At 40.1% G+C, this 23,302-nt stretch overlaps 1 protein-coding gene across 3 annotated transcripts; it reads left to right on the top strand.

Moving 5' to 3' along the window:
- Window positions 1-54: 54 nt before the first annotated feature.
- Window positions 55-19,262, top strand: aplf (aprataxin and PNKP like factor). Of its 3 annotated transcripts, none has more exons than XM_047366619.1 (10): window positions 55-187; window positions 4,037-4,108; window positions 4,216-4,469; window positions 4,772-4,907; window positions 5,394-5,520; window positions 6,085-6,254; window positions 6,519-6,730; window positions 6,981-7,094; window positions 10,599-10,645; window positions 18,284-19,262. In XM_047366619.1, exons 1-10 carry the CDS (start codon window positions 95-97, stop codon window positions 18,484-18,486), a joined length of 1,428 nt encoding a protein of 475 aa, XP_047222575.1. In that variant the 5' UTR covers window positions 55-94; the 3' UTR covers window positions 18,487-19,262. The 3 variants fall into 3 exon arrangements, with proteins under 3 accessions (XP_047222575.1, XP_047222576.1, XP_047222577.1); XM_047366620.1 differs by having other exon boundaries at window positions 10,617-10,645; XM_047366621.1 differs by having other exon boundaries at window positions 4,306-4,469.
- Window positions 19,263-23,302: the final 4,040 nt, after the last annotated feature.

Below are 23,302 nucleotides of genomic sequence, written 5' to 3' on the forward strand. Positions count from 1 at the left end.
AAGTATCAAACATTAAAACCTCCTCCTGCTTCCCGGCTGAGGTAGCAGACAGCCGGGGAACATCCGCTCTCAGTCCCGCCCGGAGCAGAGCCTCATGTCCGGCTTTGGCCTGGTCCCGGTGGACGGCGGGGATTTAGTCAAGCTGTCGCCGGGTGAAACGGTGCTGGGTCGGGGTCCCTTGCTCGGGGTAAGTCATCCTGAGAGTTTTACATGGTTTGGCCTGATTTCGGCTCCTCTTCATCGATCTTAGTGGGGTTCAACTGTCGGATTACACAGAGGCAACTGGGTTTACTGGAACCAGTTTACTGTCATTGGATTGGATGCATTCGGACAATCCGAAGACTGGGCGTGGAGAACCTTGTTTTTAGAATACACTATATATATATATATATATATATATATATATATATGCAAGGCAAGTTTATTTGTAGAGAACATTTCAGCAACAAGACAGTTTAAAGTGCTTTAAATAAAACACATTTTAAACGAGTACATTTCAGCGTCATGATAAAGGAATTGAAAGAAAAGTTGGACTACAGATTCAAATCAATGACCTCAACTTTTTTGTAAAATCATGAGACTAGACGAACAATCTGCAGGAAAATGTATATCTTTAACTCATCCATTGATGCCTCGGTGCTTTTTGGTCCGTATTTTTTCACCGTAAAATGAAAGGAGGTAATTCTTCAGAACCCTTCTGGTTTATTACGTGTCTGGTTAATGGAGGAATACAGGTCCTTCTCAAAATATTAGCATATTGTGATAAAGTTCATTATTTTCCATAATGTCATGATGAAAATTTAACATTCATATATTTTAGATTCATTGCACACTAACTGAAATATTTCAGGTCTTTTATTGTCTTAATACGGATGATTTTGGCATGCAGCTCATGAAAACCCAAAATTCCTATCTCACAAAATTAGCATATCATTAAAAGGGTCTCTAAACGAGCTATGAACCTAATCATCTGAATCAACGAGTTAACTCTAAACACCTGCAAAAGATTCCTGAGGCCTTTAAAACTCCCAGCCTGGTTCATCACTCAAAACCCCAATCATGGGTAAGACTGCCGACCTGACTGCTGTCCAGAAGGCCACTATTGACACCCTCAAGCAAGAGGGTAAGACACAGAAAGACATTTCTGAACGAATAGGCTGTTCCCAGAGTGCTGTATCAAGGCACCTCAGTGGGAAGTCTGTGGGAAGGAAAAAGTGTGGCAGAAAACGCTGCACAACGAGAAGAGGTGACCGGACCCTGAGGAAGATTGTGGATCTTTTTTCAGCACGACCTGGCACCTGCTCACAGTGCCAAAACCACTGGTAAATGGTTTACTGACCATGGTATCACTGTGCTCAATTGGCCTGCCAACTCTCCTGACCTGAACCCCATAGAGAATCTGTGGGATATTGTGAAGAGAACGTTGAGAGACTCAAGACCCAACACTCTGGATGAGCTAAAGGCCGCTATCGAAGCATCCTGGGCCTCCATAAGACCTCAGCAGTGCCACAGGCTGATTGCCTCCATGCCACGCCGCATTGAAGCAGTCATTTCTGCAAAAGGATTCCTGACCAAGTATTGAGTGCATAACTGTACATGATTATTTGAAGGTTGACGTTTTTTGTATTAAAAACACTTTTCTTTTATTGGTCGGATGAAATATGCTAATTTTGTGAGATAGGAATTTTGGATTTTCATGAGCTGTATGCCAAAATCATCCGTATTAAGACAATAAAAGACCTGAAATATTTCAGTTAGTGTGCAATGAATCTAAAATATATGAATGTTAAATTTTCATCATTACATTATAGAAAATAATGAACTTTATCACAATATTCTAATATTTTGAGAAGGACCTGTAATCCTTTAAAATAAATCCACGTCTGGACCAAGAATCAGAGCCGTCCTGGTGCTCTGTAACTTTCTATCTTGTTAGGAGATCCCAGGGAGGGGGTCTTCTGCAGAGAACTGCTTCCCCTGAACGCAGCGCGTAAACACGGTGACTTCTGCTCTATGGAGCATCTTCTGCTCTATGGAGCATCTACTGCTCTATGGAGCATCTACTGCTCTATGGAGCATCTTCTGCTCTATGGAGCATCTTCTGCTCTATGGAGCATCTACTGCTCTATGGAGCATCTTCTGCTCTATGGAGCATCTACTGCTCTATGGAGCATCTACTGCTCTATGGAGCATCTTCTGCTCTATGGAGCATCTTCTGCTCTATGGAGCATCTACTGCTCTATGGAGCATCTTCTGCTCTATGGAGCATCTTCTGCTCTATGGAGCATCTACTGCTCTATGGACCATCTACTGCTCTATGGACCATCTACTGCTCTACGGAGCATCTTCTGCTCTATGGAGCATCTTCTGCTCTATGGAGCATCTTCTGCTCTATGGAGCATCTACTGCTCTACGGAGCATCTTCTGCTCTATGGAGCATCTTCTGCTCTATGGAGCATCTTCTGCTCTATGGAGCATCTTCTGCTCTATGGAGCATCTTCTGCTCTATGGAGCATCTACTGCTCTATGGAGCATCTTCTGCTCTATGGAGCATCTTCTGCTCTATGGAGCATCTTCTGCTCTATGGAGCATCTTCTGCTCTATGGAGCATCTTCTGCTCTATGGAGCATCTACTGCTCTATGGAGCATCTTCTGCTCTATGGAGCATCTTCTGCTCTACGGAGCATCTTCTGCTCTACGGAGCATCTTCTGCTCTACGGAGCATCTTCTGCTCTACGGAGCATCTTCTGCTCTATGGAGCATCTACTGCTCTATGGAGCATCTTCTGCTCTATGGAGCATCTACTGCTCTATGGAGCATCTTCTGCTCTATGGAGCATCTTCTGCTCTATGGAGCATCTACTGCTCTATGGAGCATCTTCTGCTCTATGGAGCATCTTCTGCTCTATGGAGCATCTTCTGCTCTATGGAGCATCTACTGCTCTATGGAGCATCTTCTGCTCTATGGAGCATCTACTGCTCTATGGAGCATCTTCTGCTCTATGGAGCATCTTCTGCTCTACGGAGCATCTTCTGCTCTACGGAGCATCTTCTGCTCTACGGAGCATCTTCTGCTCTATGGAGCATCTTCTGCTCTATGGAGCATCTACTGCTCTATGGAGCATCTTCTGCTCTATGGAGCATCTTCTGCTCTATGGAGCATCTTCTGCTCTATGGAGCATCTTCTGCTCTATGGAGCATCTACTGCTCTATGGAGCATCTTCTGCTCTATGGAGCATCTTCTGCTCTATGGAGCATCTTCTGCTCTATGGAGCATCTTCTGCTCTATGGAGCATCTACTGCTCTCTCACATGGACTGAAGTCGCCTTTCCTCCTCGGCATGGCTTGAGAAAATAGTTGGAATGCTGTTCTTTTGTTTTGTTATATTCCAGTAACCATAATAGTAATAATACTACTACTAGTAATAATAAGTAAATCTGGTATCAGCTGCTCAGAGCCTTACAAAGAACAGAAGCTGGAAATCAGCCACTAGATTCTAATCAGTGCATCCCTAAAATGCTCCAAAATGTCTTAATCTTGTTTGATGTACATTTTGTTTTTCATATTTTAGAATTAAAATCTTTTAATACAAACTACATTTAGGTATTGAGATTTAAATATATATTTTTACATAAAACAATGAAATGGTTCAATATGTCTTTTTACTGAAAATGAACATATCAGGTTTGCAACTGGATTGAAGACAAACACACAGTTTGATCTTGTTCAGGTGGATGGATGGAACCTACAGAAGCCAATCTGTGGTTTGTGTAGGTTCCTCTGCAGACATATCTGCAATAAAATCACTTTGAACCTTTCTCTTTATACCTTATAATGGACTAAAAGATAGAGAACTGTGGAAAAGTTTGGAATTTGTAACATGAAAGAAGTGATTGAAGCCTATTTCTTTAGAAGTCAAACACATTCTCTGTTTCTTTGCGTGCATTCGAACTGTTTCTGTCTGACGTAGTACTGAAATCTGCTGAGCTTGTCTTACATCAAATATTCCAGTTTCTGTGTTTTTCTCCTGCTGTCAGATCAGTGACACCAGAGTTTCCAGACACCACGGGCTGCTGGAGAACCTGAATGGAAAGCTGCGACTCAAACCGGTGCGTTCGTGAAGCATTAAACATCCTCGATGCTACTTCATAAATTGGCCTGTGGTGTTTTTGTCTGATTGGTCTTTAAACAATGGGACTTTCTTATTTTAAATCAGTGTTTGACGCTGTTCAGGTCAACCCAACATGCATGTTCAGCAGTGGGTGCTTTCGCTCAGAGAAACTCATACTTCACCTCCTCCCAGCAGACTCATGTGAATCCATGCTTCATCCTGTCGTCCGTGAACGTTGACCCCCGACCCCTAGAGAAAGGTTCCTGGCACCAGCTTCATCCTGGAGATCTGCTCTCTCTGCTGCCGGGTCGCTTCATCTACAGGGTGGAGGCTGTGGGTGGAAAGGAGAGCACTCCCAGGTACTTGTCTCTGAATTGTTGTCATGGTAACGATAAGGCTCGTTAGGTGTCTCTCTGACTAATTACCTGGCTGAGGTCAATCTCTACATTGTGCTTTGTTTCTGAAGGAGTCTGATGTTCTCTGTTGACTCAGTCATGCAAAATATTGATTCATGTCCTCCTCACTATTGAAGCTCACATCAAACAGACGGACGAGGACACTCGAGTGAATGTCTGCATCGTCCAGCCAGCTGAAGCTCATGAAACATTCCTGTCTCTTATGATGCTCTAAGAACGTCTCTGTCTCACAACTCTTTCTGCAGAAACAGTCAGAACTTAGAAGAAGAAGAAGAGGGAGAGCTTCCTGTTCCTGACGATGTGGAGGCTCCTGCTGGTGGACCAGAGCAGGAACAGATGTCAGATCCAGACGGGAATGAACCCAGTAGAGATTTCATACAGGTCTGTGTCCTCAGAGGAGAAAGCACAGTATAATAAAGTCCGGAGTGGGTCCACGTCTAGCTGCTCTTGTTCCCGGTTTTCCATCAGTGGAAATATTTCCCACCAACAGAACAGCAACAGGAAGCAACCAGAGAAACAGCCCGGATCTTAGCTTGGAGAAAAAAAACGGGCAGCTTCAGTTTGTTTTATAGATGCAGAATTTTCCATCTTATTTACATGTTTTTGCTTTAATTTAATAACATGTATTTAACCATGGATTAAGTGTTCAACACTCAAACTCCTCAAACTTTGGTGTAAATGATCTGCAAAATCTAAAGCTTTTAAGTCATTTATGTTTTATGTATATTTTTAAAAAGTTTTTAACAATTGAATTACAACTGCCATAAACCAGAAAGAATAAAAACAATTAATCTATTTATTATTTCTTTGTTCTGTAGTAGTGGATCTTTGTGTGGAAATGAACAGGAAGCTGTTTTTCTGTCACAGGACGACTCGACTCGATGGTTGGGCATTCAGAACGACGAGCCTCGACCCGCTTCCAGGAGGAGAGTTTTACCTGCATGGATGATGGCAGTTGTCACAGCTCCAAAGACTCCTGCTGCTGCTCCAAAAGGTGACACAGAAACTAACACCATGACTCAGAAAACGTCCTTCATGGCATTCCCACACGGGGCTGCTTGGAACAACTGTTTTTCTAACTATTGATTAATTAAATGATCAGTTTTCCTCCTAAATAATATTTTTTTATAACTTTATTTATATATTTTCAATATAACACATAACAGAACAACAACAAAGCAATCCCCAATTCAAACTCTTCAAAAGCAAGTAAAAAAAGTTTCAAATTTATTGCATACCACACATTACAGTTTAAAGATTGTCGCTCAGTGATAACAAAATATATAATTATTGAAACATTAAAAATCTTAATTGCTTGTTTTTCTTTATTGTATTTTGTGAGGCTTCCCGCACTGTGAGGACCAGGGAAACAGAAACACCTCAATACTATTTTTTCATCAGCACCTTGGATGGTTGTAGCTGATAAAAACCACGATGTCTGGATTAAACTTCTCTGTATCGTCTGCATAACGTTTGATTGACTGATTACTGCCAGCCGCTGCAGCTGTGCAGGTGGGACACTCGTTGACTTGTTTACTGCTGTCTTGTGCTCGTTTAGTTCAGTCAGGTGTGAAGAGGAGTAAACTAGCAGCTGCATCTTCAGCCACACAGGCTACGGCCACTACATCCTCCTTACCTTCAGGAGTGGAGCTCCATGATGAGGAAAAGAGACCAACAAAGAAGAGTAGGAAGCTGAGCAGAGAGGAAGAAAATCTTCCAACACAAATGGTTTGTACAGCTGAAAAAGAGAACTCTGGGATGATGTGGACAATTTCTGATACTTTGTTTTTATGTAGCTTTAGTTTAATGTTCTGGCTGAGAGTAACTTTTGAAATTACTGGGATTATTTAATCTCTGCATGTAAAATAAATCACCATCAGAAGGTGCCAGAGAATGACTGTGATGTGTGCAGACAAGAAAACACTAATGTCAGTTCCTCTGAACTCCACATGTCTCAGCACTAAATCTGCACTCATGTTGTCTGACTTTTAGGAAGTTCCTTCAGAGGAGTCAACCTCCAGACTTCAGGTTAAACCTAGTGGGTCAGGGTTCAGCTCTTACTTTGACCACCTCAGTACGGAGCTGGAAGATGAAGGAAAAGGAGAAGGTTCCTCACAGAAAGCTGAAACTAGAAAATCACCGACGGAGGAGAAGTCCCAGTCCCGGGTCAGAACACCTTGTCCGTACGGGAAGGACTGCTACAGGTAGGTTAACCTGCTGAGGAAGGTTTTACCTTTGGTAAAGAGAAAGAGCTTCTTTGTTCTGGAGGAAGAAGTTGGTCCTTCAGAGATCTTCCCCTAGGTATCTCAGAATCAGTTTTTTTGGCCACGTTTATGATGAGAGTTCAGCAATCAGCATCTTTAAACCAACACAGATGACGGCCTCTCTGTCTGAACATGATGGATCAGCTGTAGACTAATCAGCCCTCAGTATCTCCTCTGTCTGCTTCTCCAGGAAGAACCCACTTCATTTTAATGAGTGCAGTCATCCCGGAGACTCCGACTACGAGGAAGAGGAGGAAGAGGAGGAGGATCGACCAGAGTGTCCTTACGGCACCGACTGTTATCGGTCAGACATGTTTGTTTCAGCAGATTTAATGAGCTTCTCAGGGGTTGGAGTTAAAGGAGATGAAAGATTTTAAGGCAAGTCTATTTATCGAGAACAGTTCAGCAACCAGACATTATGAAAAAACATCAAAAGTACATACAGTGGCTTGATAAAGGAAAGTTCAAAAGTAAAGAAAAGTCGGACTAAAGACTGAAATTAATAAATGCACACGATGCTTTTAGCCTATAATTTCTTAACATAAAACCAAAGTTTTTCCCTGAGAAGGAGGCAACTCCTTCTGACAGTGAGGTCCTTTTCTCCATCTTTATTTTTATTGGTCATTTTTTGTAATTACAACAACAAACAACAGAAAAAGGAAGTAAAACAAAAACACTCTTGGACACAAATTACAAATTCAACATATAATATATAAAATACCCAATGATGCTGAAATACAGGGATTCAACATAAGCACAAAAGCATTTTCAAGAATCATCTTATTGGTGTTTTTCTGTTAAGTCATTGATTTTGGCAAAAATCATTAAAGGTCTCCAAATACTTTCAAACAGCTCCGTTTTTCCTCTTAGCAGGTATGTAATCCGTTCCAATGGAAGCGTTGCCAGCGTTTGTTTAACCCACTGTCCAAAACTTGGTGGTCGGATGGTTTTCCAGTGTAGGGCAATCCACCTTATTGCTTGTAAGTCACAAATGTCAAAGAATAGTTGTTCATGTTTTGAGAATATCATGTTTTAAGGATATAATTCTAAAATGATAAAAGTTGGCTCCAATAGTACGTCTTTGGCAATAATGTCTTTCACAGATTGTTGCAACCCAGAATGTCTTAATCTTCCTACATTCCCAAAGACAATGAAAAGGTGTTCCTTCATCAACTCCACACTTTGTACAAATATCTGGATTATTTGCATTATATTGATTTAATTTCACCGAAGTAACATAAACATGCATAAGACACTTGTAATAATTTCAACCTAGAATTCATAGTATACTTATGGGCTTTTTTTACAAATCAATTCCCATTCCCCTAATGATAAATTAGTTTCTAAGTCTTTCTTTCAAGCTTCTAGTTTTTAGGAACTGGAAGTTTCCAAGCTTCTGATTTAAGCTCAATATATTGGAAGTTGCTCGGTCAGCTGATTCTTTTTCATATTCTGCTTTTAAAACCAACAGCAGCTCTTTTTCTATTAATGTATTTTTTATTATTGAACCACTGCTTCTCTAAATTTTTTATGTTTTCTTCTAATTGTTGTCTTTTCATACGCTGCTCCTTAGCTTTTGAGGAGGTGTAAGAAATTGTATGACCCCTTAAGCCAGCCTTAAGGACATCCCGTTTAACACAGGCTGTGGTTTGTGTAGTATTTAAACAAAAATATTCATCAATTTTTCACCCAACATACTAAACAAAGGCTTCACCTTTGAGCCATCTAGGGGGGTCTACCATTAAAGTTTTATGAATATTTTCCAGATTACATGAAGCATGATCTGAAAATGTGATCTGATAATACTGTCATAGTAACATCAACCATATTAGACAATAAGTCTGCTGAAACCAAAAAGCAATCAATACAAGAGTAAGAGTGAAATGTTTTAGAATGAGAGGAGTATATCAACACGGTTGGAATGATGACAAATATCTACCAACTATAACTCCATGACATTTTGAATGGTTTCTCTGCTTTTATGGTGGGTTTGCTCAATTCCAGTAGATTTATCAAGAGGAGGATTCAAAACACAGCTCCAGTCCCCACCATTAATATTTTTCCCTGGTAAAGAGGAAATGTTTAAAAAAAGTTTGTAAAGAAATTGTCATCATCTATATTTGGTCCATATCTATTCAGTAAATTAAGAGTTTCTTGCAAAATAGACCCCTGAATGATCAGATATCTTCCAAAATGATCCTTTACAACATTTGTAACATGATAAAGAACTGATTTATGTATTAATGTCATTACGCCTCGAGACCTAGTTATAAAGGATGAAGCATACACTGATCCTTGCCACCTCCTAATTATTCTTTGATTTTCACCCTCGAGGGTGTGGGTCTCCTCTAGGAAAACTATTTTAGAACCAAATCCTTTATTTTGTTCATGACCTACTTAATCCGATTAGACGTTTGTAAGTCCCTGCAATTCCAAACAAGAAATACTTTATTATTACAAAATGCAAATGTGTCTGTGATGTATCACACACTTGAACAAAAACTAAAAACTACAAATAACACAAAAACATGTGTTATTTGTAGTTTTTTTTTTTAATTATTACTTTTTTTGATCAACTTTAATGTAAATGCTTTGTGGGACTGTAATGCAAACTCTTTCAAATATTTCCATGAAATCCTTTTTCTTTTCTTTTAAAATTTGGAAAGAAAACAACATTTTTGGTGAGCCAGCCAGGAGACTCTTGGACTTAATAATACATTTATTTCAAGCTCAACTGTGTGAAATGGTATGGAAAAATAAAAAACAATACGCAAGCAATTGACTATTTTAAAAATAACAGTAAGCCTGACCAAAGTGCTGTACAATAAAACCAAACCAAAGATACAAACAAGGGACAAAAAATGAACAGCACACAAATGTAAAACATATTAGGAGAAGAAGTGTACAACAGCAAAAAAAATCAAAATTTGGACAAAAAGTTAAAAGAAACTGGATTGACAGATTTTCTAGCAGGAAATGAGTGAAACAATCAGCGTGTTTATTTAATTTAAATATACTAAAACTTGAGTCATTTAATGTAAAAAATAAAATAAAAATGATGATCAAAACAAGACCACTTATAAAGGTGGGAAAGTTTCCTTTTTGCTGCGCCTGATACACCTACAGACTTTTAATCTGAAAGGTTAAAAACTTTTGTTTTACACCGAGCCTGAATCTGTCACCCTGGCAGGAAGCAGGTGAACGAGTTTTAAAGAACTCTAACAAAATAAAAGGTTTTCTCCAATATAAAAAAGATATAGTTCTGCCTCATGAGCCTCTCATTGGTAGCTTGAATGAAATATTAGTTTAAATTTGGCTGCAGATGTTGTTCTGGTGGCCTGTTTGCTCCATGATAAATGGCCTGAACTTGTATAGCGCTTTATCAAGTCCCCAGAGACCCCAAAGCGCTTTACACTACAATCAGTCATCCACCCATTCATCCACCCATTCATCCACCCATTCACACACTGACAGTGGTGAGCTAAAATGTAACCACAGCTGCCCTAGAGCAGACTGACAGAAGAGAGGCTGCCATACAATCAGCGCCACCGGGTTCTCTGACCACCATCAGCAGGCAAGGCGGGTGAAGTGTCTTGCCCAAGGACACAATGCCTGAAACACACTGAAGGGGGTTTGATCTGGCAACCCTACCAGTTACAGGACGACCAACCTACCACTGCTGCCACCATCGCCCTCCATGATGACAGTTATTTGATTTAATAAAGAACCTTCAGTGATCTGATGGCTGTGTTGCTTAAACCTGCGTCTCTGCAGACTGTAACTCCTGTCATCTCTGCGTTTTCTGCAGGAAAAATCCTCTCCACAGGAAAGAGTTCAAACACACAAAGAAACCTGGTGAGTTGAAGTCACATGTTTAATGTTGATGTTTTCATGCTGAAGAACATGATACATTTGACATTTTATTGACCTTTTTAGCAGATTTACTAAAACAGACCAATTAAGCAACAGGACAACACGTTCCTTTCTCTTTGGTCTTCAGCTTTTGGGTTTTGAACAGCGCCACTGTAGTTTTTGTTAAATCTGACTTTTAATAGAGGTGAGAGATCCAGCAAAGACCACAGAGAATTTTTCACCACTTTGCATTTTAAACTGAATATGACTGCATTGTATTATAAATAGGATGGAAGTATGCTTTTCAGTCTGCAACCTAATTAGTTTGATAATAAAGTTCTAACAACAGTTAGAGCCTGTTCCCCCACCCAAAGGCGCAAAGAATCTACCCTCTCATCCACCCGAGAAAACTCCAGCCTAGCCCCCCGGGTCGGCGCCACTCACCATGGGCAACTCTAGAGCAGGGTTATTGTAGTTAACTAAAATGAAAAAGATAAAGAAAACTGATATTGAGAGAAATGAAAACTTTTGTTAACTGAAATAAATAAAAACAGTAATTAAAAGGGAAAAACTATAACTAACTTTAAGTGTATTGTACCTTAATATAACTAAAGTGTACTGAAATTATAGCTATAATACCCTTCATTTCATGTGAACTGATGTAAAATGGATTATTTTCCACATGAGTTGTTTATGTCAGCTTTCTGCACCATAGGCCAACCCATAGTCACCACGCTAGCAGCACAATGATGACAGCCAGAGTTGGTAGGGGTCCCATAAGGGATTTCTTTGAATATGACAGCGAGAGGGATAAGTGTCTTGTTGTAGAAACGGATGATGAAGTATGTGGAATACTTCTGAAGACGAAAAACCCCACAAATCTCAAAGTACATTTGAGAAGTGCTAAGAGGGCTAATAATTGTGAGTATCAGGACAAGCTCGCCTCTCTGACTAGCTGTGCAGAAAAAAGAGGGCACATCGAAGCTAGGTACCACTGGCAGAAAGGAAACAACCACAATGGAGTGGTATCACCGTCAACCAAGCTGCTGGTCAGATATTCACAGGACCACCACAAGCAAGAAGATGTGGATGTCCACACCACTGTGTGTGGTTGATTGACCTCAGCTTGGTATTTTTCTTGAACCAAAATTCAACTCACCTGCTGCTGAAAGGCAAAGGCTGAGTTCCAACTAAAGGAGGTCATAAAGGACGCGAGGAAGCTGACCCTCTGTGAGGGTCTCTCATTAACATTAATCCCAGAGGGGAACAAGTTCTTGATCCTTTTTATCGCTGCCATGTACAAACAGCAACCTCCTCAACAGTATATATTTATTTGGGCTCTTTATTTTATCTTGTGTTTTATTTCAAAGCTAAATTGGCTAATGATGTGGTTGTGTTTGAAATCCAAAATGTTTTTGTACTTTATGAACCTGTTAAACTGATTTAAAAATATGAAACACTTCATATCTATGGATGAGTCTGAAGGTGTTGAAAGGATTGGAAGTGAACAAAGAAATGTATGTAAAGCTGCCTCAAGGGTTAAATCTATTATTATTATTATTATTATTATTATTATTATTATTATTATTATTATTATTATTATTATTATTATTTTCGTGCCAAACCCAAGTTTGTTATTGTTAAAACAAGAATGTACAATTTTCACTATCTGAAGCTTTGTCATGATTTTAAATCTGTTTATAGAGATTTATTATTTTATTTATTTATTTAAAGGTTTATTCCAAGCCAGTAAGAAAACAGATACAGTACAAAAATAAAAATACAAAATAATAATAATAATGACTTGGAAAGGAGTGGGATGAAGAAAAACCAGTTTACTCCCAACCCCCCATTCTCATTCCTTAATAAATTATATGATTGTTGCCATTTACAGCTTAATAACTAAATCTTCACTGTCATATCATAGCATATTACATCAGTAATAATATACATGAAGCAAAGAATCAATATATTCAATATATAGTTATTATAACCAATATATAAATATACTTTACAGATCCAGTCAGACCCCCCCACTAAAAAACATGAGTTTTGACCAAACTATTTCTTTATATCTTGATTTAAATTAATAAATATTTGGACATTGCTTGGGCTGCGATCCCAATCGGTTCCAAACTCTAACAACACACACACAGAAAAACTTTTCCTAGTTCTCACTGCTTGGATCTAAGAGTTTCCTCAGATTATAACCCTCTTCTCTTTTGGATATTAGTGGGTAATATATTTTTATTGGCTTTTGAAGGTTGTGCAGTATAAAAATCTACTAAATCAAAAAATGTTAATTTGGACTGCAAGAATAAAGTATTAGTGTGATCACAAAATCCTACTTTATGTATAACTGTCACAGTAAGTTTTTGGAGTTTAAAGAAGGTATATAGTAAACCTTTACAGTTATTGCCCAGAATTTCTATACAATAGGTTAAATAGGGCAAAACTAATGTGCAATAAAATTATCAAAGTGCATAATATTTCAAGAAGTATTTAACTTTGTTAATAATTGAGACACTTTAAGAAATGTTGCTTTGTACGTGTCTGATGTGTGGTTTCCATCTTAATCTGCTGTTAATAGTTATTCCCCAAAAAAATAAATTTCTGACATGATATCAGTACCAACACCATTTATTACTGAGTTTAAATTAGTTTCCAAAGCACAATACTTTAGTTTTATTTAAATTTTGATATAATTTGTTGATATCATCCATGATTTTAGTTTAAATAGTTCATTATTTTTTTGTGTATTAAATTACTATAACTATCACTAGAGTCAAATATATTGGTGTCTTCTGCAAAAAGACTTAATTTTAATAACTTGGTTACATTAAATATATCAACTTTGGACCCAATACAGATCCCTGTGGGACCCCACAAGCAACGCCAAACTCACCCATCCTCACATACTGGTGCCTCTTTATTAAATAGCTTTGAAGCCACTCCTCTAATCCCATATCTCTTCAGTTTCTTGAGTAATATTTTATGATTCAGAGAATCGAAGGCTATTTTAAAGTCAATAAATATTCCCACTGTATATTTCTTCCTTTCTAAACTATTTGTAATCTCTTGTGCAGCATCGATTATGGCCGTTGATGCTGAGCTAAACCCATACTGACATTCATTCATTATATTATGTTTTTCTATAAATAAGTTTTTCTAAGATTTTAGAAAACTGGGGGAGCAGAGAGGCGCGTCTATAGTTAGTGAAAATGTGTTTGTTTCCATTTTTTAAAGTAGTATTACTTTAGCAGTCTTCATTTAATGTGGAAAATTTCCTGTTTGAAATGATAGATTATATATACATTAATGTTTGAGAGATACTATGTATAATTCTTTTTACTAACGTCATATCTGTATCATAACAGTCAGTGGATGATTTGTTCTTACAGTTATTAACAATATCTATTAATTCTACCTCAGTTACTCCAGACAGAAACATCGTCTGTGAATTTATTTCTATGGATGAATTTTCCAATTTATTGCTTTTACACTTATGGATTTTATCTGCCAAGTCTGGCCCAACATTTACAAATAAAATATTGAAACTATCTACAATTTCATTCATATTATAGTTCATGTCATATCACTGTTCTTATCACTGAAATAGTCTTGATATGTATTATTGTATTTATTACCCTTTATAACAGTATTTAATATTCCCCAGACCCCCTTAGTGTTATTATTATTTAAAAGACTGGTGTAATATAATTTCTTACTAATTGTTATATCAGTCAATTCGTTTTTATAGATTTTATATCTATGTTCTGATCAATTGTCTATATAAGGTATTTTTCTTCTTACAAGCATTTTGTAACCCCTTAGTTAACCATGGACATTTAATAACTGTTGTTTTTTACTAAATTGACGAATTGGACAGTTGTTATTGTATGCTGAACTAAAAATATCTAAGAATTGATCAAAAGCTCAATCCACCTCTATCTCCAAATATACAACATTCCAGTCTTGTCCTTACGTCATAACAAAATTGATTTAATTGCATCTTCAGTTCTTACTCATTTATATATGGGTTTTTGGGGCACTTTATGGTAATTACAGGTCAGTTATTTCACAGATCATTAGAGCAGTGACATTTGTAAGACTCCATATTATTTGTAAAAACGTCAGTGAGAGCAGCACTATGTGCCGTAAATCTACTGGGTTTTATAATAGTTGGATAAAAACTCATGCTGTACATCCTATTGATATATTCATTATTTTTTATGATTATTTAAATTTCTCAAATCAATATTATAATCCCCACAGATTCAATTCAATTCAGTTTTATTTATATAGCACCAATTAACAACACATGTCGTCTCAAGGTTCTTCACAACAGTCAGGTTCATACATTCCAATTAATCGTAACCATTGAACAGTTCAGTTAGATTCAGTTATTTATTCAAATTGGATAAAAAGTTTTTCTATCTAAGGAAACCCAGCAGATTGGATCCAGTCAGTGACTTGCAGCATTCACTCCTCCTGGATGAGCATGTAGAGACAGTGGACAGTCACTGGTGTTGACTTTGCAGCAATCCCTCATACTGAGCATGCATGTAGCGACAGTGGAGAGGAAAAACTCCCTTTTAACAGGAAGAAACCTCCAGCAGAACCAGAACCAGGCTCAGTATGAGCGGCCATCTGCCACAACCAACTGGGGGTTTGAGAGAACAGAGCAGAGACACAAAGAGAACAAAGAAGCACTGATCCAGGAGTACTTTCTATGGGAAGGAAAAGTAAATGTTAATGGATGTAGCTCCTTTAGTCGTTTCATCTAGAAAGAAAGAACAGATAAACTCTGATCCAGTTTTCAAGGTTAGAGTCTGAAAGAGAGAACATAGAGTTAGTTACAGTAAAAGCTCAGTCAGTAGCCATGTCTAGGAGAGAGAAAGGGTTAAACACTGAAAGACAGGGCCATGTGAATCATCTGTAGAAGGTGAGCATTAAGTTGTTGCCAGCAGAAGCTCGGACGATTCCCCTCTCCAGAAAGCTGTCACAGGTAGACACAGAATCAGGCCAGGTGTAGCTTCTAGGAAGAGAAAAGAGAGAACAAAGTTAAAAGCTGAAATAACAGCAAATAATGCAAAATTGGAGAGTAGTGTGAGAATGTAGCGAAGAGAGTGAAAGTGGTCATTATGTCCTCCAGCAGCCTAAGCCTATAGCAGCATAACTACAGAGATAGTTTCAGTTCAGATTATTTAGTTAAACGGCGCTTATTTACAACAATGTCGTCTCAAGGAACCCCTCAAAGGGTCCCACTGATGGTCATTGTTATACTAAAAACCACAATGATTGGGATACCTCTCTCTGTCAGACTGATTATAACCACTGGAAAAGAGAAGGGGTCATACAGGTAGCAGAAATGGAGGGTGTGTTTGGACCTCAACCATAACTGAGCCGGTTTAGGCTAAACCTGACTCCCCCTTACTCCAACCAACAGGGAGGGAGGAAGACAGAGGTAAAAATAAGGAAGATAGCTCAGGATAACCTAAGCCACTCTAACTATAAGCTTTATCAAAAAGGAAAGTTTTAAGCCTAACCTTAAAAGTAGACAGGGTGTCTGCCTCACGGACTAAAACTGGGAGCTGGTTCCACAGGAGAGGAGCCTGATAACTAAAGGATCTGCCTCCCATTCTACTTCTAGAGACTCTAGGAACCACCAGTAAACCTGCAGTCTGAGAACAAAGTGCTCTGTTAGGAACATATGGACCAATCAGATCTCTGATGTATGATGGAGCTAGATCATTAAGGGCTTTATATGTGAGGAGGAGAATTTTAAATTCTATTCTGGATTTAACAGGGAGCCAATGAAGGGAAGCTAAAATAGGAGAAATATGATCTCTCTTTTTAATTTTCATCAGAACTCTTGCTGCAGCATTTTGAATCAGCTGAAGGCTTTTAACTGCATTTTGTGGACATCCTGATAGTAAAGAATTACAATAGTCCAGCCTTGAAGTAACAAATGCATGGACTAGTTTTTAAGCGTCACTCCTGGACAGGATATTTCTAATTTTGGCAGATGAATATTTTTGTTACGTAATCTTGAAAATGTTTTTCCACCAACTCTGCAAATATTTCCAAACAACCCATCATAATACTTTTCTTTTTTTCATTGAGTATTTCTACTGTTACACATTCTAACACACCATTTATTGTTAATGTCATATTCTGATTTAACAGAATTATTATAATAATCTTCAGTGTTGTAGTTGCAATCATTAGTGTTAGATGCTAAAAACGTGTTATCTTCATCTTCTCAGTCAATCGATTTCAGGTCCCAGTGCTTGTAGCCCAGGATCCTTTGTTGTATCCTGACCTTGTGCAGGAGGTCGAGAGATACCTTATCTATATTTGTTTAAATCTTTGAGTTCTTTAAAAATCATAACTATTCAAATTAAATCTTTTTAAATGTGTTATTTATCGGAAACAAATTGGCATTAGGTCAATGTGTTATTGACAAATCAACCTGATGGGACCAACAGCCTGTTGACCGAAATGAAAAAGTCAAAGCCAAACAGTTTCTTTAATGAGACACTATTGCAGTTCTGGAGATCCAGAGAGGCTGTCCATCCAAAACCTGCTCCTGTGGTTCTTGATCTTGTTAGTGTCCCTGTATCTTCTGTGTGGACTGTTGTTTTCTGGCCTGAGAAGTGGAGGAACCACATCTCTGGAGCAGCATGTTTTCTTCAAAGTCAAGAAGAAGTTGTTGATTGACTGAAGAGCACATGCTGTACATGCAGGTACAGTGTGGTTAATATTACTGCTATGATATGCCAAAAATTGTACCTGCATTTAGTATTAAACAATAAACTAAATATTAATTAAACCTGAGTTAGTTGGTTTTTTGAGTTTATCACGTTTACAGTACATATGGCATTATATAAGTTAATATGTTCATTTGTGTTTATGGACTGTTTTCAGCAGCAGCTTTATTTCACACCTTGACACTTAAGGTTATCATCTTATGCACGGTTACAGTTTTGTAGACAGCTGATTATATTCTGGTCGGTACCTCTCAGCCTCACGCAGAAGCTCAGCCTTTTTCTCCACCAGAGAGGTAACATCCCACGTCCCAAGAGCCAGCTTTGTTTAGCTGGAGTCAGAGCCCCCAGGCCCCCTGCCTTCGGGCTGCCATCAGTAACTCTTTGCACCCAACCCATATCGCCTCACCTGCAGGTGGTGGGCCCACAGGAATGTTGCTCGTTCGGGCTGAGCCCAACCAGACCCCTATGGGTAAAGGTCACCAGGTGCTTTCAGACAAGCCCCTCCCCCAGGCCTGCTCCAGGGTGGGGCCCCAGTAACCCATATCCGGCCAGGGAACCTTGAGCTCCTTGAATATTTCTGTCCGTATGAGTGTCTTTAAAAAGGACAGAGGTGTTGGGCTAATCTGAAATATGAAGAAATATTCCAAAGACGATCCCAAATCTTCCACCATGTTTTAACGTTTACCTACTTTAATCCCAGAGGTTGTTTCAATCCTGGAACTGTTCTTGGTTTCTCCTCACAGATGGAAGATGATGCTGTGGTCTGTTGGACCTTCAAATGTTTGCAGCTCTGTTCAGAACGCCTGCAGGAAAAATGTTCCAGAACCAATAGGAAAATAAAAGACATTCACTGTGTTCATCTCTGCAGCTCGCTCGGCTCGAAGCATGGCCAAAAACACCCCAGATGAAGGTGTCTCTGATGATGAGGATGACAGCTTCATTAACGATGACAGCGATGACCTCGGCAATGACTCGGACTATGTGCCTCCGGGCCCAGACGACAGCGAGCAGGAGGACGTCCAGAGACTACAGAAGGAGGCAACGGCCTACCTGAAGAAAGGGAGGAGGTAGATGGAGGAAGATCCTTCGGTCTTGATGTGGGTTTAAAGAGGGTCACCTTCAGCCTGCTGCTGCAGGTCACATGATCCGTTTAGTGTAATGTCAAGAAATGAATGATTGTTCAATAATTTAGCAGTGCAGGACAAAAACTCCACTTTTCCATATTATTCATGATTCAAGGGAGTCAGCAGCTGGACAGGAAACACTAAATAAATCCGAGGCTGAGGACCGAAAATGTCTTTGACACTACAGGCTTTATTTACTCAGATTAGAACAAAGATTTAGAGCCTGGCACCAATGTGAAGAAGAAAAGAAAATAGTTTTTACTTATTAAGTTTTCTGAGTATTGTCCTGTGTGGTTTTTCACAATAAAGGTCTTGTAGGTGTTCGTGTAGACTTTTAATGTTAAAAACATGAGGAAATCTTCATTTGCCTCAGAGCAAACAGGGATAAACTGTTTTTATTCAATCATCTTTTCTTTAACAGATTAATTTGTTTCCTCTTTGCTGCATTTCTTTAACATTAAAAGCGTTCATGCAGTGTGTGATGGATGGGCTCTTAATTTGAAAAACCCCAAAAGGTCTTCATTATTTTTGAGAACAGCCAAAAAGAAATAGTTGAACTTATGTGACATAAACACCAAAAGAGGTTTTGTTTCATCTGCTTGAGATATTAAGTCAGTGTCGGGACTTTTATTGTGAAAGGTCAGGGCAGCCTACAGTTATCAGAAATTTAACAAAAACCTAAACCTGAACTGTGAAAATAAAATAAACTTCTCCAAGCTCCTATTTATTTCATTACATGATTTTTTCAAACTAAAGGTCTTACAGAATTTTTACTGGGAGGCTTTTAAATGTGAAACAATATAAGAACATCCTAAATGTTAACATCAATTGACGGGACCTGACCTGACCTGCCAATCAGTCCGGTAGGCTTGTCAGCAACCGACCAATCGGCTATCACAATTCGTCCCAAAGTATAATGCCACCCTTTTTCCTTTGACAACATTGTCAAGATCTTGCATTACGAATGCATTGCAATCATCGGGGTCATAGGGTTCAACGTTGCCATTTGGGAAGATGCAGTTTAGACCTGGCGCGTTTAGAGGGTAGAATACAGTTTATTCCATTCCCAAAACCTAAAAGGATAAAAATTTTAAAGACGAGGAGCTGGTTGGCCTGCATGGCCCAGGTCCCCGGCCGGTGCATGTATCCCTCTCGTGGACTGGTGGGCTGGAGCTGCTGGCACTGTCTGGGGTATTGGGCGGGCTTGGAGGTGTGCTGCTCTGCTGGCTGTCTTGTCCGAGGGAGGATCGGGGCGGTGGACTGGGGGGTGGCGTGGAGGGGCTGCGGCCTGTGGGGTGGAGGGGTTGTGTCCACTTCTAGGGCGTGGGGTCACTGACGTTTGGATCAGCTGGGCGGCGATGGTGGAGCTGAGCTGGATAGTGTTTCTCCCTGGGCGGTCATTGCAGTGGCAGTGATGTAGTGTTTTTTGTTGCTGAGGGGGGCATGGTGGGGTCACTGGCCCTGGGTGCCTGCTGCTGGCCGGGGACCTCTGGGTGGATGAGTTTGTCCCATCATGGTGTGGGGTCGGGGGTCCGGTTGTGGGTGCGGTACTGGGTGGGGTCTGCCCTGTTGCGCCGGTGGGCGGGGGTGGCGCTGCGCAGGGCCCTTGCCTTGCCGTTGCGGCGCGCTGTGTGGTGGGGGAGCGGGGTGCGGCGGGGGTTCTTAGAGCGGGGCTGTGTGTGGAGCTTGCGCTGTGTGGGTGTGGCTTCATTGGCTTCTCGGCCACGGAGTTCACCTGTGGGGGTGTGCCCCTGTGGGGGTGGGGATTCGTGCCGTTTGGGTTCGGGGGGATGTGTTCGATATCGGTGTCCTTGTTGGGGGTGGCCCTGTGGGGAGGTTCTTGTTCTTGTTGGGGTTCACTGGGGGTGGGAGACTCATGGGGTTGAGATCAGGGCTCGTTGGGGGGTCGGGACTGCTCCGTCCTGGGGCGGCTTCGGTTGGCGGGTTGCTTTGGGCCATGTGGACCCCTCTGTGGTTCTCGGTGTCCGGGGCCGGGTGCTTTGGTGTGGGCTGGCTCACTCCCGGTGGCTGCTTGCCGGGACCTGGCCCCCTGGGCTCTGTCGGGCCTCTGCTTGGGGGGAGGTGTGTCCCGGGGTCTTGGGCCTTTGGGTCCTTTGGGTCCATGGCTGGATCTGCTCGGGCGTGGACGGCTGCCGGCGGGGCCTGTGGACTCATCGCTGCAGCTCCCTGGGGCTTCTGCACTGTCACTGCTGGGTGGTTCCCCTGGGACTCTTCACTGCTCTTCTCTGGGGGGGTTGCGGTAGTCCCGGCGGTAGTTCTCCTGGGGTTCTTGTGCTTTGGGGGGCCTTTAGATGTCTGTGACTCAGTTCTCCTCAGTGTCTGTCCAGGGACCATGGGGCAGGCCTGTGGGTCCTCACACTCGCTATTGCATATTTTTGTGGAGAAACCTTGTATACAAAAGCGCGTCCACACTCATACTCACAGGTGTTAAGCTTCAGGTGTTGACAGATGCACAGATGTTCTATTTTGGGCTGCACCTCTCACTAAGTACATTTTACATTCAGAATTACCGTGTACTATTTTGTTAAAAAAAAAAAAAAACAGCTGTAGGTGTTTAAGCAAGCAGGGTGTAATCTTGTATTCTCTTTATCCTTCTTTCTCTCCTCCACTCTTTCCTCCATTTCTCCCCTTTTCCCCCCATTTCTCTCTTTTTTCAGCTTCTTTTTTCCTTTTCATTTCAGTCTCTGTGTCCGTAACAATTGAAATATTCCCAAAGAAGTTTATAATAAAGTTTCTTTTATAAATATCAAGCAGAGCTTTAAAGCATTAGCTGTGATGCTCCGCCTGTGAAAGTAAATCTGTGGGCAATTTCTTGGCACTCAGACAACAATTCTGAGCGATATTCTGCCGGACAGGACACGGTAAAAAAAATTTAAAAGAAATCTTGTTTTTGGCTCCAGTCTTGTTTGACAATTTTCAATGAATGAAGCTTGGATAAAACATACCAGAATTAAGAGATGAACCTTCATTATTTCTCTATGTTAGCATAGATGGTTTTGTTGGAAATGAAGTTGCTTTGAACTCAGTTTATTAAAAAAAAGAAGACAGGTTTTTATAGCAGCTGGCATCGTGTCTGTTCATCTTTACAAGCATTTGTCTCAAGAGCATAGAGCTCCCCCTACTGGCTACACAGGAACTGCACAAAAGAAGACTTTGATCCTCTGGTAAAATGACTGATGAAACGCTATGATGGCAACAAAATGTTATCTTTGCATGAAAAAGGAAATTCTAAAATTTTGATCTCAGTTGTTTTTGTTTCACAAGACAGTAACTTGACAGTAATTACGAAAATATGTCCAATATGTGGTGGGTGGTTTTGCAGCCAGTTTGTTGCGATCTGTGTCACGGCATTATCATGTGTCACTGTATTTGTTACAACAGAACTGAAAGAGAAACTGTAAAAGTAAAAACTGATGAGACAGCTCCAACAGGTATTTAAAGTATTTGCTTTGGGTCATTTTGTTTCTTCTTGAGTTGTCTCCTGAACAGCAGCTTCTCTTTTTCCTGTACATCAGGTAAGAGCTGAAAATTATTTTAATACAGACAAATTTATTTTTACATTTAGGCAATAGCCAAGTCAAGTAAATTTCTCATAAATTCTTGGGGTGTTTTCATCACAGCAATCATGGCCAGAGCAGCTTTATCCGGAAACAGAGGTTTGCCTGGTGTCAGACCCACCCACCGAAGGACTGCTCCTCATCGTCACTCTGCTGGGTCTGGTTTGTGCTGCAAACTCACTGATTGATACAAAGTATCTGAACATTATTCAGGAATACTATGAGGGTGGACTGGAGGATGCAGCTGACAAGAAGAAAGAATTTGAGAACAGGATTAAACTATCCTCGATCATTTTTGAAGAAAACCTTGAGGGGCTCCATCCCACGTTGAAGCAACTTCAAACTCTTCATCACTAAAAAGATTCTCCAAAGCGGTCACAGATCTTTTAGTCAAAACAAGAAAAGACTTTGCTGAAACTCTAAAGGCACATCAGAAGGAAATTGACGATATTTGGAGCTTCATAAAAGCCCAGGAATACGGCGAGGATTAGTTGTATGCAGTATTGGAGTCACAACTAATTTTTGTGGCAGATATGGTGTTTTTCTGACCTTTCCTATTATCTTTTTATTGTCTAAGTAGATTTTCAGACGCACATATTTATTGTAATTGGTTTCTCTAAAAATTTGAATGTGTGTGCATGGTTGTCTGTCCTTTGTGTCTCTGTAGATGAATTTTATGATTACCTTGCTGACATTTGATTAATTGCTTACATTCATTGCTTATCCTTATATATTCTTAGAAAATGTTTGTCAGTACAAATAGAGTCTGTGTGTGACATGTATATGACCTTTGGGACATCTGTGCATGTCCGCTTGGGACCTAGGGGTTATCTAGGCAGTTGTCTGTGCAGGGACGTAAGACATTTGGAAGGGGAAGTTGGGTGAAACACACGCTTAGAAGATGCTGGAGATCAGAAGGTTACCACATTCCAACGGTGTGTGTCTTTGTGTATGTGTGGGTTGCAGGGGAGGGGGGTTCTGGTGAAGGGTATAAAAGTCTTTGAGTTGTAGCTGTGTTTCAGAGTGTTCTTGTAGAGCTGATTGGTTTGGTCTAGCACTCTCCTATTGCAACAAATAATAAATATTTAATCTTACTATAACCAAAAAAAAAAGAAAAAAAGACGAGGAGCTGAACACAGTGGCGGACTACGGGAACCGCCACGTGTTTGTCTGTATGACGGGAAC

The sequence above is a fragment of the Girardinichthys multiradiatus genome, chromosome 5 (genome assembly GCF_021462225.1).
Source record: "Girardinichthys multiradiatus isolate DD_20200921_A chromosome 5, DD_fGirMul_XY1, whole genome shotgun sequence".
Classification (NCBI taxonomy): domain Eukaryota; kingdom Metazoa; phylum Chordata; class Actinopteri; order Cyprinodontiformes; family Goodeidae; genus Girardinichthys; species Girardinichthys multiradiatus.